Source organism: Myotis daubentonii, chromosome 11, assembly GCF_963259705.1.
Source record: "Myotis daubentonii chromosome 11, mMyoDau2.1, whole genome shotgun sequence".
Classification (NCBI taxonomy): Eukaryota; Metazoa; Chordata; class Mammalia; order Chiroptera; family Vespertilionidae; genus Myotis; species Myotis daubentonii.
In genome coordinates, this window is record NC_081850.1 from 57,659,543 (window position 1) to 57,680,262 (window position 20,720).

Below are 20,720 nucleotides of genomic sequence, written 5' to 3' on the forward strand. Positions count from 1 at the left end.
GTTGTTAGAATTATAGGATTCTTGTCTCTTCCCTCTGTTTCAAAACTATTTTTATGATCAACTTATTTAAAATACTGAGGGCATCTACTTTCCTCAGATATAAAAATAATAACATCTATATATAGCTCACAATTTACAAAATGTTTTTATAACTATTTCTATGATTTGCATAATAAACCTGTGATATAAAGTAACTGAGGTTCAGATTAATTAATTTAAATAAAACCTATACTTAGAATTAAAACCATGTCATCAAGACAAGTAGACTGCTGTCAGTCTTGGGTGTTTTTGTGAAGTCTAGAGGAGACCGAGACCAAAGAATCTTGAACTTATGAAATTAACTATCCAAGGAACTGATACATTTAATTCTGTCAGAAACTTCTTTTAGAAGCATAAGATAATATTTGATATCTATAGATCAATTTACACCAATGGTGTTTATATTACACTATTTTAAAAAAGCTGATTCCTTGCCTAAGGGATGAGAAAAGTGCCTCATTCAGTGATTACATATAGATATTCTGTCATATTCTTGGTGGAAAATTGCTGGCTAAAAATTCGAGGAATTTTTGTTCTGTTGTTAAAGGCAATACATTCATCAGGGGCATGCTCTAAATCCTCCCATTTTCTCAGTGTGTGTGTGTGTGTGTGTGTGTGTGTGTGTGTGTGTGTGTGTTACCAAGCATACAGAGCTAAAGCACTTTTTTCATGGCCTAATGTCTACCCATATTTTTTAAAGAACATTAAAGTATAAGCGTAGAGGGTAATGATTAAATGTATGGATTTATAGCCACACTATTTAGTTTCTAATCTCAGCTCTGCTACTTATTAGCTGTGTGAACTTGGTCATGTTATTTGACCTCTCTATCCCTCAATTTCTTCATTGGTGAAATGTGGAAATAATAATAGTGTCTACCTCATAGAATTGTGGTGGGGATTAAGAGCAGTAATACTTTGAAGTATTTAGAACAATACCTAGTACATACTAAGCACAGTGTATTAACTTCCATTATTTTATCTTTATTATTACTATTTTCTAGTATCCATGGCAGTCCTAATCAAACATCTCTCCAGCTCAGTATGTCCTTGCAAGAAAATGAGATGGACATGGTAACTACAGATAAGCAATCTCCATTAGGAAACTTCTCGTGTGAATAAGGCGTGTTAAGGAGAAAGCATTTTCCTATCTTCCCATCATGCTAATCAGGCGCCCTGTTGCTCTGATCCCATGCTGCATGTGAAACTTCTCTGATGGGGTGTGCAGAGCTTCTGGGCTACACCTTGAGAGGCACAGGATTTCCCAAATTGTTCTGGAGATTGCTATCCTTCCCCTGGAATTTGACAACCAGCATGAGGCAGGGAGCATGGGAGTGGCCCTTGACTCTTGCAGCCAGATGGGGAGGGCTCTCTCTCCTCCTTGGGTGGGTGACATCCTCAGCCAAACCCTCCCCTAGCCTAGAGTTGATCTTGAAACCCAGTGGTCTGGTCCTCCAGACCATGGCTCTTGGTCATCGCAGCCAAGCCTCTTCAGAATTCCAAAGAAACGAAGCAACAACAATAAGGCTGGGCCCACAGCTTTAGACTGTGTTGTGTCTGCTGTAAATCCATTCCGAAACATAACCAGCTCCTGGGGCAGGGAGCACCACTGGGAGCCGAGCCCTGCAGTAAATAGAACACACAAGGAGGAAGAGTGACAGAGATGAAAAAAGCATCTGTTAAATTTTCAAAAATAGGATCTCACGTAAAGGCTTTTAGACACCAGTTTTAGGGTACCTAACCATGTTTAACATGCCTTCAAATAACACCTTGCAATATAGGAGACCGTCAGTGGTGTTCCAGCCGGCTCGGAGGACAAACACAGCTATTTTTAGCTTCTGAGGCTTGTGAAATACACACACGGAGCTCAGAGTGGAGCGCCAGGCACGGCGGGCCTTTCTTACAAAAGCGCCCGCCGTGGGATCTGCCGTTATCTGTGAATCACCAGCGCTGCAGGTCCCACCGCCCTTTGTTGGCGTGGCCTGTGCCAGGTGGGTGTTGCCCAGCCTGCTGCAGTGCCCTTCTGAGGCTACATCAAATGCACCAGAATGAAATGTTTGGGCAGCGGATGCTTCTTAAGCCATCAGGAGAGGCAGACATAGTCCAGGGGAGGCCGAGGAGAGGGGAAAGCAACTTTCAGCAATGTTATCGCGCGACAGCCGAGAGAACCGGCTGTCACCGTCACCGTGGCCACAGAGCTGGCACTGCCCACACGAGCCAGGGAGCTGCGGAATCCTCTGTCGCAGAAAGAACGAACCCGCCCTCGTTGGAAGCACTTCTGACAAATACAATGCCAGAGGAAAACGCTGTCACTTTCCTCTTTTGAATCATAAATTACCCTCGTTTCCTGGAAAAGAATGTCTAGACGGGCTTACTGCCCCCTCGAAAGAGCCCCAGACCTGCTCTTGGAGAATCCTGCTTGAAGATGAAAAAAAAAAATTCTAACCATTCAGACTTGCAGAATGTAGGGGTGAAAATTGCCACGAATGATCAATGAGCGCCTGCTCTGGGAGGTCAGACCCTGCGAGGGTGAGCTGGCTGCTGCCGTTGAAAGAGCCAGTTCTCATTGTGAGAATGTGAATCCTGGCAAAGCCACAGAAAAGAAAATTGTAGCAATCAATACAGATCACAGTGAAACCGGATGAAGCTTTCAGCCACACCTGTCTCCATTCTGCTATAATGGATTAACTTTCGAGTGCTGATATCAGCACAATTTGCAGATTCAGGACATTGAATATGGGAGTCAAAATTGGGTAGAACTTTAATTGAAACGATAGCAGACCCTTGACATTCACCAGGGTAACGCTGCCTCTCACACGTGCCAACTTCTCCCATAATTGAGCTGCATTTGAAAGTCGGCTTTATCCCTTTAAGCAACTTGTATACACCTGGGCTCTGAATAGCCTCTCTTGATATACTTAACAGATAATCTCTACATGTACTCTCTAGGCTTCGGAAGAATTCACAGTGGGGCTTCCTGTGAGGAAATCTGCCCATCATTTCCACACTTAGTAGGGTGAATCCTGTGGAATTTACCAGAGAACAGAGAGAATCCAGGAAATAAAGCCCAACCACAGGATTCTCAGCCAAACAGCAGTGTGTGTGATAGGAAGAATGACGCCCTCCTCTCGCAAAATGTCCGCATCTAAACCCTGAAAACTGTGGACATGGCACCTTACATGACAAGAGGGAACTTACAGGTGTGATTAAATTAAGGGTCTTCAGATGAGGATCATGTCCTGGATTATCCAGGTGGACCCAATACAATCAAAGGGTCCTTATAAGAGAGAAGCAAGGGAGAGTCAGAGAAGGAGAGTGGAAGCCGAGGTCATAATGATATGATTGCTGAAAAGGGGGGTGGGGGTCACAAGATAGGAATGAAGGCCTCTTGTGGAAGCTTGAAAAGGCAAGGAATGAATTCTACTGGAGTTTCCAGAAGGAATAAACCCTGCCTACACTTTGTTATTAGCCCAGTGAAACCTATTCTATATTTCTGACCTTCAGAACTGCGGGAGGATACATTTGTGTTGTTCTGAGCCACTCAGTTTATGGTAATTTGTTACAGCAGCAATAGGCAAACTAATACAGTCAACAGCGTCTGTCTTTAATCCTCTTTACTTCTTCTCATTTTCTCTTCCCAACATCAAAAGAAACACCCAATTCAATCCAGGTTTCCGGAATGATCTTTTCTCTCTCTTTTAAGGACAACTCCCCAGCCTCATTCACTCTGATAGATAACGCCTGCTAGGAGAAGTTGCATTTCCAAACAGCACCAGGGAGAAACTGTTTTCAATAGGTTATCCTGGACTCAGTGTTTCCTCTTAGGGATAAAACCAGTCAACAGTGTGCAGCACCATTTCTAATTCTTTTCAATCTTCTTCTAGGGGTATTTGCGTTTGGGCTTTTTGCTACTGACATTTTTGTAAACGCCGGACAAGTAGTCACTGGGCACCTAACGCCATACTTCTTGACGGTGTGCAAGCCGAACTACACCAGTACGGACTGCCGAGCCCACCACCAGTTCATAAACAATGGGAACATTTGTACCGGGGACCTGGAAGTGATCGAAAAGGCTCGGAGATCCTTTCCTTCCAAACACGCTGCCCTGAGCGTTTACTCCGCCTTATATGCCACGGTGAGTCTGCGAGTCTGGCCGTCTCTCCCAAGTGGAGCGATGGCTGGGATGTGTGTCTTTCTGCCGTCCTCGCCCCCATTCTTTCATCAAAGTCTTGTTACAAAGTGCTTCCCTTAGGTGATATCATGCTGTTGCCCCCACCCTGCCAGAGGATATTAGTTCTGGAAAGAAGGTTGATAATCAATTAGTCAAATCTCCCCATTTTACTGATGCAGAAACTGAGGTCCTGAGAATAGCTAAGAACAGAGTTAGAGCTGGTACCCAGGCTTCTGGCTTTGTGTCTAGGATTCTCTCACAGCCCACAACAGCACTCTTTGCCAAAGTTTTGGTTGGTTCCAGGACAGCACAGACTCCTCACACCTGCCTACAGATTGGCAGGTGTGGGCCATAAAGGAATGGCTGTCCCTGCAGTGCATACACCCGGGGAAAGACAGCTTCCCTCCGCTCCTCCTGACACTTCATCGTGTTGCCACACTGATGGCTGATCCCACAACCCCCAACACTTCCCTTCTCCCTGCTCTCCAGAGCACTCAGGCTTTGGTGCCCCCACTGAGGTATAATGTTCTCTACATTTTTTGCTGTTATCACAGAGAAAGCCTAAAGTGCAACTCATCTTAAAATACAAGGAGAAATGATGGTCTCACTTTTTTTTCCTAATCTTTAATTTCTTCCGTGTGGGAAATGATCTCATTTCACCTTCCTCTGGCCTCTGCTTCTGTGGGGGCTAGAAGAAATAAATAATACTTTCCCTCCCACCTTCTAAGTGATTCTGGCTGTGCCAATTATCAAATTAACAGAGATAGATCAACAAGGGCAAAACCAAAGTTCAATATATGTGCATGGGGAGTTCTCATAGGCATGAAAATTCCAAAAACAATGAAGCCGCCTTGGGTATATAAGACATTTTGGACAAAAGAGAAAGGTGGGGAACAGGAAATTAGATTTCAGAAGTGAGGATGGGCGAGTCACAGGTTTTGAGAAAGCAGACACACTGGCAGGAAAATCCTTGCTGGGCAACTCAGAAATGGCGGGACACAGGGCCAGCTGGCTGCTAGGCTCCAGCCCCAAGCCCTCCTGTTTACCACACTTAATTCAAATTAGGCTATAGCAGCATCCGAAGATCTCCCTCCTGAAACAGGTTTCTCTGAATCCCATGGGCAGGAAAAGTGGGGAGGTCCTGTTTCTTAATAAACAGCTTAAAATCAATATCCCAAAAAGGCAGCTTCAGGGTGGAAAAACTTTGGTTCCCTTCATTTGCATAGAACTGACAGTTAGGGATCAGATCAAAGGCTGAATATCATAGGCAGTTAGCATGGAAGTGCAACTATTGGTGGAAAACATCCCTTTCCCTTCCTTCTACGCATTTTGTACTCAGGAGATGGCTGGTCTAGTGATTCTCAATGAAAGGTGAGGGAAGGAGAAGACAGAGAAAACACCCCTTTCAAACTGCCCATTCTGCCCAGAGCATCTGAGCATGCCCCCACCCCCCCCCCCCCCCCCCGGGGAGCACGTCCCCATCCCCACCCTGAGAGTCCGCCTCTGAGGGAAGAGAGTTCCTGCAATTACTCTGAATTACATACATTCCGGGAGGAAAAGAGCGGCTCACGACCAGTCTGTCTCTTTAGTAGACTTTAAAATAACCGCTAAATATTCTCTCTAAAACAGAGTTTCCTTGGAGTCCCATTTACAGGATCACATCCATAGCACCAATTTACCAACCACCAATTATCCAAACTGTCTTCTTCATTATTCCTTTAAGATTTTTCTTTAATGAATGCGTGATGAAAGTTATTTCAGCTGCCCCTCCCCCCACAGTAAGAAAACACAAACATAAATCACACAGAAGCCTCGATTTACAAAGCAGATCCATTATAGCTCAGTGAGGCTTCTTCGCTTTATTTAAACAAACAAACAAACAACTATGCCAGGTTTCTTTTCTTTTAAGCAAAGAAAGTCCTCTCCGCAGGCATTCACCATATTTTTTCATATTCAAAATATTGACTTGCCTTAAGTTATCTAGAACCTAAGTTATATGAAGCAATGTACTTTTAAAATATTTTTATTGATTTTGAGAGAGAGAGAGAAAAAAAAAAAACATCGATGTGAGAGCGCTCAACCCAGGCATGTGTCCTGACCAGGAATCCTTTCAGTGTATGGGTTGACACTGAAACAACTGAGCCACACCAGCCAGGGTGAAGCAATGTACTTTTGCACCATTTTCTATATTTTTATCAGGCTCAACTCATTGCTATGTGAAATTAATTTTTCAATACCATTATAAAAATTAATAAACTGCCCTCATCAAGTAAGATATAAATTTATTTTGGGGGAGAAAAAGTAAGTAGAGCCAGCTCACTCAGAATAGATGCAGCTATAGCACATTTTCAAGGATTCAGATATAAGGCAATTCAAGTCATGCCTCTCTATAAACCCTGATACAAGATTCCAATTGTGCAAACATTTCTGAGCCCCTATTATGTGTGAAGTCCTTTCAGAAATTACTCAACAGATATTTCCTAAGTACTAGTTCATACTGTGAAGAATGCTAATTAACTGTAGGCCTCATACTCTTAATAGTTTATAATTTAATAGGAAAGATTTATAAAGGTTATATTTAAAAATATAGAAAAACTAAACTTAAATATACCTGGTATAAGTGTTACATAGCATTGCTTACATAGCCTCAGAATGGTAATAACATGCTGTATTTATGTAGCTCTGATCTCACCACAGTTTTTCAGGGTATCTGCTACATGTAATGAAAAGAATCCCATCACCCTATGTTCACACCATGTTGAAAATCATCCTAGGAAATTAAGTTTCCATTCTAATATTGTAAAATGCACCTATTGGAACTTGCATGTGCTCAGGCCACACAAACACACCACAGACTATAAATTAAGTATCAGCATACTATTTTTCAGGGTTGCAAATGCATTTCTCACTTTTGTTCAAGAAATGATGGATCAATAGTGCCCTCTACTGGTGTCTTGTAACTATTACCAAAGAAGATCTAACAAAGTGTTTATTTGAAAGAGACACATCTTCCTAACTAGGCCACTGGGAACCCATTTGATAACTGAGCCTATGAAACATGGCCCAGCTCCTCACAGTGAAATGAGAATAGCCTACATATTACACTTGAAACTAATATAAAATGATATTGAATGTCAACTGTAATTGAAAAATAAAATTAAAGAACAGTCTACATACACTTAGGCTTCATAAATTTCAAGTGTCATAAATGTAATCATTCTTTACTTAGTTTAGGTCTTCCCAGTCTTTTGTATGTCCTGACACAGTTTTGTAAATTAATACTTTAAAATTTACTACAGTCAATGAATGGATAGAGCTGATCATAGTTGTCCCAAGGAATGTGGAAATCAATGTCCAGCACAACTGAAATCTATTCATGTGACACACTGACTGGGAAGTTCTAATTTAGTCAATCAACTAATCAATAAATGTTTTCGTATTCATTGCTTAGAAGTGTAAAGAATCAGCTAGCAGTATGGGGGACGCAAAAAGTAAAATGTAGAGTCATTCACCTACCTGATCTTCTCCATAAACTTCATTCTCATAGAAGGATTATTTGGTATCTGAGAATCTCACATGGGTTTCTTAATACCCAAAATGGTGCTTAAATTTGTTACGTGAAAACTGCAGCTTCTGAGCCTGTCGGTGTGGCTCAGTGGTTGAGCATCGACCTATGAACCAGGCGGTCACAGTTCGATTCCTGGTCAGGACACATGCCTGGGTTTCAGGCTCGATCCCCAGTAGGAGGCCTGCAAGATGCAGCCAATTGAGGATTCTCTCTCATCATTGATGTTTCTAGCTCCTTCTCCCTTCCTCTCTGAAATTAATAAAAATATTTTTTTAAATACACCTGTGTCTTCTGAATCTGATCATTATTACATGCTCATTCTTCCTGTCAAGCATAATTTTTGTTCACACGTCCCCTAGAATACAAAACACCACATTAATGGACATCTGTCCATTGTTCTTGCTTCATTGTTCTTTCTACCCAAACTCTACTGCGTAGCTGAGGGGAGCTGTTCACCGGGTTGATGTGGTTGCTTTGGCACAGCCCGTTTGCGTGCGTTGGTGCGTGCATGTGCGCGCACTGTATGAGGAGCCCCCGGGTCACTCCCCATCTCTGTCCTGTTCCAGATGTACATCACAAGCACAATCAAGACGAAGAGCAGCCGACTGGCCAAGCCCGTGCTGTGCCTCGGGACCCTGTGCATGGCCTTCCTGACGGGCCTCAACCGGGTCTCTGAATACAGGAACCACTGCTCCGATGTGATCGCGGGCTTCATTCTGGGCACTGCGGTAGCCCTGTTTCTGGTCAGTCAGCTTCCCTCTTTCTCCCTTTTGTCCCCTCTGAGAGGCTGCCCAAGACCATGGGGAGTCAGGTTCCCAGACGTCCCAGTCTACACCCATGTTTCTCTGGCCTGAACCTTGAGAGTTGCAATTATTCTCCAAGTATTATGCACCCTATTGCTGCAAGAATGATTTCTGATGCACCCTTTCCTTCAGAAATGTGATTGCATGTTCCCCCTGGGGATGGGGGAGAAGACTGCCCAGGAAGAATGGTTGCTCCATTTTCTTCAACACTGGGATTGGGATTGGGATTGGGGCTGGGATTGGGGCTGGGACTGGGGCTGGGCAGATAGTGATTTGCATACCTTCAAGCCATTGTTCTAAAATGTTTGTTCAGGATGTGTTGGGAGCAGCTAAGTGTTGCTTGGGGGAAGCACAGAGAACAAAGACCGCTGGTGGAAGCAGGCAGCCTCTTCCCCTGCATCCCAGGACACTGAGCTCCTGCCGACTTGCATATCTCACTCAGAAATACGAACACTCTCAGCTAACCACAGACTTCTCAGAAAGCCTGTTATTATCTGAGCATGCCCTCGGACATCTTGTTTCTGCTACAAGTGGCTTCTCAACAACTATTATTCTCTTCCTAGAGAAGAGCTGTGGGTCACACAGTTTTCTCCATATCTTTATATTTCTGATGATATTTTAGTGTCTCAAATACATGGGGACTTGCCTACGTCTTCAATTAGGAAATCCCTTAATCCAAGTTGGATTGGAAGAGACGGGGTTAATTTTTATTGTTTTGGGGTGTGTGTTTTTTCCAATTTTATTGAGGTCTGATAGGCCTATACCATATGGCACAACAAGTGTACAATTTGATCAATTTTGACATCTAGATTCATCCTTGTCTCCCACCCTCTCCTTCCCCTCATTCCCAAGCTACCACTGATCTTCTTTTCCTTACCCTATATTAGTTTGCCTTCCCTAGGATTTCATAGAAATTGAACCATATAGTATGTATTTTTTCTCTGGCATCTTTCACCCAGCATAATTATTATTAGAGGCGTTCGTGTTGTAGCATGTACTAGTATCAACAATTCATTCCTTTTTCTTGCTGTATAGTATTCTGTTGCATGGGTATACCATAGAGGTGCAGGTTTTTAATAATCCTCTCAAGGATTTAAAATAGGCCCAAGAGGATTTACGGTCACTCACCAGGCCTGGAGAGCCACATGTTGCTCATGAAGTGAATCCCTCACAATGTTCAGCCCACTTCCCCTCTGAGACTGAAGCCAGCGCAGTCTGGATGTCCCTCCCTTTCTGCAGTCAGTAAGACTGGCAGCCCACACAGAAGGATTTCACAGTCCTATGACCTAACTCCTCCTTGTCCTCCCAACATATATAAAGTACACACATGCCTCTCCCAACCACTAACAGTTTCCCAGTGTTTTTGTTGGCGAAGGTACACACAGAAAATGCTCACACTTATTCAGAACACTGATGGGGAAACTCCATTCCAATTCAAAATTATTTTTAATGGATCCAGGCTTTTCTTCTACAGTGAAAGGTGTACTTACACGCAAAATCGCTGGGTGAAGCCGCAGGAAGCGTGGTGCTGAGGATGTTCTGAGGCGTTGATGTCTCATAGGGGATATTTTCCTAAGGCTGCTTTTTTTAAAGAGGGAGAGACTAGAGGTGACTTCAGAGAGGGTAGAGTTTTCAAAGAGACATCAAGACTGCATCCATGAGAGGGCTCAAAAGTAAAGTCAGCCAAAGCTGCTGTCCCTCTGCCCTGGAGCCAGCCCGCCCCAGCTAGAGAGAAAGAGCAGTGTTGACTATCCAAAAAAAAATGTGATGGGGTTTTTCCAGGATCGAACCTATAAAATGCTTTGTGTTTGCTAAGGCCCCATATACAGATTCTGCTTTAACATTAAACTTGTTTTCTCTCAGTGACTCATAGCCCTGCTTCCTACTGCGTGGCCCGTTATTGGCTTCCCAATTGACAGCAAATGTCAAAACTTGTTCTCCACACATGATCTTTTTGTAAGACCCAGCCCTGCTGCTGAGTTGCTCGGCAGGTGACAGACCACACTGTAACTACATGTGCACATGCACACAACCTCACATGCCCACTCAGTAAGCTGGAATATGGGAAGGGGAGGATGTTATAGAAAAGACTGGAAGCATTCCAAAGCAGAGACTTGGAGAGCAGACAGAACAGGAGAGGAGAGTCCAAGAAGAGGAGCACACTTATGGCATATGTTCATTATTGTTTTGTGTTTCCTATGAAGATGAAAAGGATGGGTGGAGGGGGAGATTATTAGTTGAGCAATTACTATATACCCTACACTTCATGTGCCCCTAGGAGAGCCCCCACAGTGTTCTTATCCTCATTTCATAGAGGAGGAAACTGAGGCTCAAAGATAAGTAACTTGCCCAATGGCTACACAATCAATAAGCTGTGCTAGCCTGAGTCTTTTCAACTCCAGAGTCTCTTCAACTTCAACACCTTCCACCTCTCCCATTTCCTGAATGGAGGGAGTTTAAGCAGAGATGGAGGGAGGGAGGGAATATTTATGAAAATGTTCTGCAGGGTTGGAAGAATGACAGGAAAGACTCAGAGGCACTGGATATAGAAACAAAGATGCAGAACAATGAAAGAAAGAGCGTGGAAAGAAACAGACAAACTACATGGGCAAGAGAAGCAGACCAGATGGTGAAAACAGACTGAGGTATGAAGGGGCCTCAGTAGGAAATAAAGAAGAGTAGGTAGTTATTTAGAGGGAAAGTTTCTTAATGGAAGCAATAAAAGTGTCACTAATGAGTTATTTAATCTCCAGCCTATAGTGGTCACATGATTTAAGGATGACCATTTTAGGTAGAAGTTAAAGACTAGCTAACAGTGAATGAGTATTTGCTGTATGTTTGGCACTTGTTAAGAGGCAAAATATAATAGTGGTGTGAGCTATGGAGTTTAAATCTCTTTATGACGTTGGGCAAATTACCTAGCTTCTCTGTGCCTCCTTCCCTAAGTTGTAAGATTGTTGAAAAGATTAAATGAAGTAAGTAAAAGTCTCAGGACAATGCCCAACACATAGTTGCCCTCAATAAATGTCAGGTGTGTTATAATCATCATGTCTTTTCATCCTTATGAATTTATGAGGTAGGTATTATATTACTCTCATTTCACAGGTCAGGCTCAGTGGGTGGATGGATCATCATTGGCCATCTGGTGATTCAACGGGTGCTTCCTCAGCACTTAGAACAGTGATGGCGAACCTATGACATGCGTGTCAGAGGTGACACACGCACTCATTTTTTTGGTTGATTTTTCTTTGTTAAATGGCATTTAAATATATAAAATAAATATCAAAAATATAAATCTTTGTTTTACTATGGTTGCAAATATCAAAAAATGTCTATATGTGACACAGCACCAGACTTAAGTTAGGGTTTTTCAAAATACTGACACGCCGAGCTCAAAAGGTTCGCCATCACTGACTTAGAATGTGCTTAGCAGGTACCCTGGGCTGCGCCCCAGGTCTTTCCATGGTCCCTGCCCGCTGGCTCAAAGGAAGAAGTCACTATGGCAATGACATTCCAAGGGAACAGCCTGCCACTCTCAGAGATGGCCAGGCCCTGACGGCTGTAGTCTGACCCGATCTTTTTACCCCTCATCCTGCAGGGAATGTGTGTGGTCCATAACTTTAAAGGAACACAAGGATCTCCTTCCAAACCCAAACCCGAGGATCCCCGTGGAGTGCCCCTAATGGCTTTCCCAAGGATAGAGAGCCCTCTGGAAACCTTAAGTGCACAGGTATAGTAAAGTGGCTATAGCAACCAAGCCCACAGGCTCAGGCCTGTTCCGTTCAACTATTCTATTGAGAGCAGGCACCACTGCATCCGCCCTGCAGCAGTAAAAGTCTGGTGTAAAGGCCCTTGGGACGTTCACAGCTCCCCCCAGGCAGTCTTGCCTTTATCCTGGGGCTTGGCAATCATGAGTCCCAGGAAGTTCTTAGCCGCACGTGAACCTCGGCTGCTTCAGGACACCTTGGCCTCCAGGGTGATAGCACAGTTAAGAAATCTGGACCACTTACGTGGGAGGTCCGTTTGATTCAGTAACTAGGACATTATTTGGAAAGAAAACGGTTTTGTTATATGTACTGACAGATGTAAACTAGAAGCACATTTACAAGGTTATTGACAGAATAGATGCAAGTGTCCTTTTGGATCTGTTCTGATAACAACCATCAAAAATCCGATGCAACAATACTTGCTGATCACTTATGTACACCAGGGATACAGAAAATAATTAGCCACACCATCCTTGCCCTCAAAGAACTCTCAGATGATTAGGGAAGGCAGATGTCAGTGAGTCATCATAAGCTGGCATGATGAGTCACAGGTCCAAGATTTGCTGTGTGAATATAAATGAAGAGAGATACATTCTGTCTGGGAAGACAGGGAAAGCGTGGAGAAGATGGCATTCCTCACTCACTCACTTTTACCTTGGACAGTTGCGAGGGGCTTTACAAATATCCTCTGATGTGAACAAAAACCTATTGAATCAATAGTATCATCCCCATTTCCGGGTTAAATATAGGAATACTGAATATCAAGGTGTTAAATCACTTGCCCAAAACCACATACCCAGCATGTCAGAGAGCTAAATGGGTAGCTCTTTAAGTAGAGAGGGGAGTGATTTCTGCCCACATAGATTGTTTCTATTACAATCTATCTTGAAATCTTGTTTCCATTTGGCATTTTCTTTCTAATCCATTTGTATAGATCCTGCAAAGGAAAGTAAGTCACCTCCCCCCTGGAATTAGTGTGTGCTTCATATCAGTACAGTATAAAAATATTTTTCACTATTTTATTTAAAAATTATTAACGCCCTAGCCAGTTTTGCTCAGTGGATAGAGCGTCGGCCTGTGGACTGAAGGGTCCCAGGTTCTATTCTGGCCAAGGGCACATGCCCACGTTGTGGGCTTGATCCCCAGTAGAAGGTGTGCAGGAAGCAGCGATCAATGATTCTCTCTCATCATTGATGTTTCTCTCTCTCCCTCTTCCTTCCTATCTGAAATCAATAAAGAAATACATTTAAAAATAAATGAATAAATAAAGATTATTAACTATCAGCCATATCTCTAAGATAACTATACTCTTAAATGTTATCAATAAACCAGAAGAAAAATCCAATAAAGCCATTTCCATTCTGGGAAAAAATATTTAGGGCTCTCCCTTAAATCCAGTGCCAAGTATTTTATTTGTTTATTTTCTCTTAACCTGTATTAAGATGAAATTTTTGACTGTCTAATTAGAAAGAATGTACTGAAAATATCTTACTGGTTTATTTATAGACTAGGGGCCCGGTGCACGAAATTCGTGCACTGGGTGTGTGTGGGGGGGAGTGTCCCTCAGCCCAGCCTGCCCCCTCTCACATACTGGGAGCCCTCAGGCGTTGACCCCCATCACCCTCCAATCGCAGGATCGGCCCCTTGCCCAGGCCTGACGCCTCCGCCAGAGGTGTCAGGCCTGGGCAGGGGACCCCCAGCTCCCCGCGGTTGCAGGCTCCGCCCCTGCCCAGGCCTAACGCCTCTGGCTAAGGAGTCCGGCCTGGTCAGCGGGGACCCGCAGCTGCAGCGGCCCCACCATCGTGGGCTCCGCTTTAGGCCCAGGCAAGGGACCCCTAGCTCCCGGGACTGCCAGCTTCGACCGTGCCCAGCTCCCATCGCTGGCTCCACCCCTACTTCCTGCTATCACTGGCCAGGGTGGCAAAGGCGCCTGATTCTCCGATCATGGCTGGGGGGCAGGGCAAAGGCGGCCCCAGGGCCGCCTTTGCCCTGCCCCCCAGCTCTTAGCTCCCCCCTGGGTTTCTGATCACTGTCAGTGGCAGGGGGCTTCTTCCTGCTTTCCCTTTCGCCTCCCTGCATTGTGCCTACATATGCAAATTAACCGCCATCTTGTTGGCAGTTAACTGCCAATCATAGTTGGCAGTTAATTTGCATATAGCCCTGATTAGCCAATGAAAAGGGTATCGTCGTACGCCAATTACCATTTTTCTCTTTTATTAGTGTAGATAGCCTGTTGGTGCAGGTGGAATGTCAAATTAGCTTAATTAATGAGACCTTGTAATGAAATGGTGAAATAGACCCTCCCTAGTTTTTTCCCCTATCTCATTAAGTTTCTATACCTGGTGACGTCAGAGTGGCTCCCTCTTTTTTTTGAGGTGAAGCAACTAAAGACAAAGGTCGGTTTGAAAAGCAAACAGAAATATTTGCTGAGTTCCACAAACACGTCAATCTCTGTGTCCTTGTAAATGTTTACTTCACCTGGAACATCCCGGTCTAAGAACACCTCGTTCCGACCCATCTTCCCTCCCGACATTGCTCAAGCGTTACCCTCTGTCTGAAGCCTTCTCCACCTTCCTTCTCTCTTCTCTTCAAGACCATGAATAGTTGACCAGGCCAAGAGACAACCAGGCCATATTTTGGGAGATTCCACTTACATTGAAAAATGAAGTGCCAAACAGGGTTTCAAAAACTGCTATTCACAAGATAGATTTTTAAAAATCTTTTAATTAATATGTTGGTTTATTGCTCACAATAGGCAATAGTGGAACTTCTTTCACATATATTTGTATCCAGGTAGATCACCTCATCTAGGTACAACTTGAGGCCTTCCCTGAATACCAGTCTTGGGCCAGAGGACCCTCAGAGTCCCTCTGGACCGCCCCTCACAATTAAAGCCAAGAATATCCCCTCACGTCTGCCTCCTACAAGGACTTAGAGATGTTTGAGGATCTGAGCTATATCTTCCTGACTCTTCATATTTCCTGGCATTCACTGGGTGTGAAATAATGTTTGGCGAGTAGACAGATGCAAGCCAGAACCAGCGCCTGAGCTAGACGCTTGAGTCAAAACAAAGAACCTAAAATCAGGCCATAGAACCTCGATGGGAATTAGAAATGTATGAGCAACAGCGAACAGGACTTGCGCAGGCTAGTCCAAGTGAAGCTACAGGAAGCTGGATGGAAGTTCTGACCTCTCAAGTGATGTCTTTCATACCAACGTGGGAGGTTCAAGTAACCACCCACTGCTATTAATGTCACATATTTCCACAGGGCGAGTGAAGAGAATGTTCCCTGTATTTGTTGGTCAAGAAAGCTGGTTTATTTCAAACCATCACATTCAATCTCACAAGAATCCTGCAATTGGCATCATTATTCTATTTTATAGATGAAGTGAGTAAAGCACAAAGTGTTTACGTAACCCAGTCAAAATGAAGACACAAGCCTATCTATTTCTCAAGGCCCTGATTTCATTCCAGGGACATTTCATTTTGAAATCTGCAACTCTCATTTGAAAATGGAAACATGTCCTAGGGGTTAGTGTGTTTGAACTGAGCTATAGCTCTTCCCATATAAATATTTCCTCCCTTTTCCCCTGTGGGCAAGAGCTCCCCTGTGCAATTCCAACACCCATGTTTTCGGTTAGAAGCTAGTCCTTTGCCATTGCTGAATTGGAGCCATCTACCCAGGAGGCGGATCTGGGGGATCGGACAGGAGATCTGAACCTCTCTTCAGAGCACCATTCACACCCATGAAATCCATCCGACTGTTCAAAATACCTCAAGGAGAAGAGTAGATTGTCTGGATGGGGAGGGTACCCAGTCGTCCTTCTTTCCTTCCTCCTGACACCTTCTTTCCCCTTTGCCACATGGAGTCCCCAGAGCTACTGTGTTGCTTTCCTCTTTCAAATATCAACTCACATTTGAATGTCTGCCTTCAGTGACTCCCCTTGGTTGGGTTGATGGAGACAGGGTGCATTTTTCTAAAATCTTTCCCAAGTACTGAAGAGAAACCAGAAAGTAGATAATTGCAGAAGGCAAAGAAAACAAAAATGGCCACGTTTCCAAAGCATTATTCGGTGGTCCTATAGAGTTATTGTGATCCTAAAGACACTGGCTTCAAGCCACTCTCTGCATCTGCATGCCCACATTCCCCAGAGCAATCAAGCTCAGTGTTGAACAATTTCGTTTCCTTGTGTCTCCAGATGGGGGAGAGGGGAAGAAGACTTGTTTTTTCTTTAACACACTCAAGAATCTAATCCATGGGAGATCCAAATGCCTGGGACCTTACGCCAGGAGATTCTAATTCAGCAATTTGGAGGGGGAAAAGATTACATTTAAGAAAAATCCCCAGAGGAATTCTAATGGCCCCCTTCATGCCAGTGATATCAAAGATTTCATATTCTAAGTAGCAAAGAGGACTTGGAGAGAACGAACTCGGAGAGAAAGAAATCTGCCCAAAGTCACCCATTTAGTTATCTGAGAGTGTTGGATGACTTTATCTTAAGCTTTTACTCTTAAATGGAATATTATAAATGACCGAAGTATTAGCCAAAAATCAATTTTCAAAAGGGAAGCATACTATAACACAGTTATTTTTCACATTATGGTAAAAATGCATCCAACCTTAGTTTTTACAAATATGACAGATAAGAAGAGTACCTTGAAAAATACAAAATAGGCAATTTCTAAAATTCTTATTTGAGCTCTCAAACAGGAATCAGGAAACCTGTAATAATTAATTACAGCTATAGCCACAGTTTCTTAAGTTATTTGCCAATTCTATGGACTTGGGAGCTGAGGATGAGATGGGAGAGATTAAGTTCAAACAAAAGAGGAAGCTTTGGGCAGCAAAATGTGGGGGTTATGCAATTAACTCTTGAACAACATAGGGGTTGGGGACCTGACCCCCCCCCACACACACACAGAGTTGAAAATCCATGTATAAATTTTGACTCCCCCCAAACTTTGCTAATAGTCTACTATTGACCAGAAGCCAAGAACATAAACAGTCAATTAACACATATTTTATGTTATATGTATTATATACTGTATTCTTACAATAAAGTAAGCTGGAGAAGAGAAAATATTATTTTAAAAATCATAAAGTTGCCCAGCCAATGTGGCTTAGTGATTGACAATCGACCTATGAACCAGGAGATCTAAGTTCAATTCCCGGTCAGGGCACATGCCTGGGTTGTGGGCTTGATTCCCAATAGGGGGCATGCAGGAGGCAGCCAAACAATGATTCTCATCATTGATATTTCTATTTCTCTCCCTCTCTCTTCCTCTCTGAAATCAATTAAAATACATATTTTAAAAAGAAAGAAAATCCTAAAGGAAAATACATTTACAGTATTTATTGGAAAAAATCTGCTTATAAGTGGACCCACACAGTTCAAACCCATGTTGTTCAAGGGTCAACTGCATATATAAATTATATAAACAAGATATTGGGGTTATATAAACAAACATAGAAACAAAACTTGACTAGAAAAAGCTGCAATCATAGTAGGAGATTTTAGCACATTTCTCTCTGTAATTAATAAGCAAACAAAATATAGTAAAGACATCAATGTTTAAAAAGGGTGATCTAATGTGCATTACGTATAATCCTTCTCAAAACACATGAAACATGAAAACAAACCACATAGAGGACTATAAAGTAAATCTCAAGGAATTTTAAAGAATCTATATCATACAGACTATATTCTCTAGAAAAAAATTTCAAAAATATCTAAAAAAAACACCTATGCATTTGAAAATATTAAACTCACTGCTATATAACTCATGACTCAAAGAATAAATAATATGGAAATTTTTCAAAAATTAGAACTGTCCAATACTAAAAACATCTATAATAATAAAAGTGTAATATGCAAATTAGACTGACGTCCTTCCGGACAGCCTTCTGCACAAAGCTTGGGCTGCGAGGGAAGCCCGGGTCCCGGGTGCCAGAGGGAAGCTGGTGCCGGCAGCCGGGGGAAGGAAGGCCTACTCTTGCATGAATTTCGTGCATCGGGCCTCTAGTTTCCTTTTAAAAGATGTGGGAGATAGCTATGGTTATTTGAGATCCTATATATAGTAAGTATAACATAAAGCAGAATTATATAGAGAGAACAAGTTTGGATGAAAAAATCACCTGATTTGGGTTGAAAAATGAGGGAAGATTTACCAGGAGAGGCAATAATCTCAGAGGTCTCAGAAAAGCATATCAAAGAGAGGGAACAGCCTGTGCAAACTCAAGGAGATAAGAAAGCAAGAGAGATTGAGGGGGGAAAGATGAGTGTGTGCATGTAGGTGTCAATCAACCCATCGCTAAGATTTTATCTGCTTGTGTTTGCAGAATCACTCTGCCTCCATGACCGAAGTTACCTGAGACGGCTGATGTGTCACAAGCTGGTTTGTGTTTTTTTTAATCACCCTCTAATTCAATACTTCAAGACACACAGTTACTCAATGTCAAACTGTGAAGACAAGTATTATGTTTATCTAGTTAGAGGCTAATGTTTTGTACATTTTTGTATGAGGAAGTGATGTAGCTTGCCCTGATTTTTTTTTTTTTTTTTTTTTTGGTCAGCTTTAATATATTTATGCCAGAATTTCAAACCAACAAAATTTTCTTCTTGTTCAAGTGTGCATTGAAGAACCACATTTATTCAATGATTGATGTTGTTTTGTGATATTTGTACACAGATCTTTTCTCAGTTTTATAGACACAGAAATAAAATTAATATTAACAATTCACTTTAACCGGTTATCATCACAGTTGCTGCCTCCTCCAGAATTTTTGAATATTAATGAAAGTTAACTTTTGAGTTGCAGGGTGGACAGTGTTGGATAATGGCAAATGTCAAAATCAAATTGTACAGAAAGAAATATTACTTTCAAAAAGAGCTTGGTGTTCTGATCTCTTCATATGTCATTGCATTCTAAGTTAAAGTAATATATTAATGAAGTCACCTCGTTACACAAACAATTGGCAGAAAAATCCTGAATTTGAGGGGTATTGAGATTATATGATTCTTTCTTAGACAATGGTCTCTCCCATCTACGAAACTCAAGATGATTCTGGAATTATGCCCTTGGGTAGGCATGTGACCCTAGCTTTCTTTCAAAAGCAGCCAGCACCAGCCTCCCCTGTCAACTCAATAGTTTTGTATATCATATTGTATGGACTTTATATGAAAATGAATATTTTACAGTTTGCACAGTATTATTTTACAGAAAGGTTATTATCAGAGCATCTACAACCCAGAGCCCAGAGCAACAGCTTGATTTTGTGGCTTTTAATTGTTCTAGAATTTTAACTGCATCTCATTTTTCTAGCATGGTGATAACCGATGTGACACTCCTTTAAGAGAGGAGCTCCCTTGTCTGTACCTATCCGAATGTTTTCTTGACACTTCCATGTTGGCTCTTCTTACCTTTTTTTGTACATATTTTTTTTTCTAAAGAGAAGGGAAAAAAAAGTTATCACAAAATGTATTCTGGCTCATGTCCTTTATTTTCAGCTTCATCCACTGGGCAGAGGTATTGGAATCATCACAATGAAGTGTCCTCAGTATACATTTATACTTTGCAGTTCCAAGCCTGCTGAGCTAAATCCTAAAAGAGGCTGCACATGCAGCACCAGTGTTAGAATCCAGGTCTGCCTGGCTCCAAATTCCACTCTTCCCACTACATCACGATGCCTTCAATGTATACAAAGGCTTTTTTTCTCAAAAACAAAAAACAACAACAAAAAAAGTTACCTGCTTAGATGGTTCAGGGGGTGGTACAGGTGAAATACCTACTTAGATGGTTCTGGGGATGTTGTAGTAAAAAAAAAAAAAAAAAAAAAAAGCATGTCATGAGAAGGATGGATTCTGTTTATGAGAAGGAACTTGCAAGCTTTGGGCTCTTATATAAACTATCTATATGTAATGTTGCCGAATTTCAGACTGATTCGTTTTCTAAACATATTTTAGGATTTTTCTTTTATAACAACAGTGAAAATTCAACTCTATTTCATGCTCATGGAAAGACATTCTGGAAAATGCTGTCAGGCTATACTGATTTTACATTATCCATTTCTTGCCTCAATGAGAGGCCATTTAACTATCTACCTACCAGATGGTATTTTCAAGAACTTAAGTTGATGATTTGAGCATTATCCTTGTATTCTTCTCTCTGGTTTCAATCTGGAAGGACCTAATAGAAACGTCCCGAGCTCTCTAGCCACAAACCCCTATTTCCTGGCCTTTAGCTTCGGGTATATTGGTACATGACGGAGTCATGTTCCACAGGACACCATACTAAGGTACTTGGAACTAAGGGGCATGTCTGGGTTCACATCGCTGGGACCCCTGAGCCAGTCTGATTCCTACCATTATGCCAT

At 42.4% G+C, this 20,720-nt stretch overlaps 1 protein-coding gene across 1 annotated transcript in view; it reads left to right on the top strand.

The window, feature by feature from the left end:
* Positions 1-19,691, top strand: part of PLPPR1 (phospholipid phosphatase related 1) — an 88,794-nt gene extending 69,103 nt beyond the window's left edge. The window contains exons 4-7 of the mRNA XM_059658780.1: positions 3,921-4,171; positions 8,342-8,518; positions 12,177-12,308; positions 18,687-19,691. Of these exons, the coding sequence (XP_059514763.1) occupies positions 3,921-4,171; positions 8,342-8,518; positions 12,177-12,308; positions 18,687-18,719 (593 nt within the window). The 3' untranslated portion in view covers positions 18,720-19,691. The remainder of the gene's footprint in view (positions 1-3,920; positions 4,172-8,341; positions 8,519-12,176; positions 12,309-18,686) is intronic.
* The last annotated feature ends 1,029 nt before the right edge of the window (positions 19,692-20,720 follow it).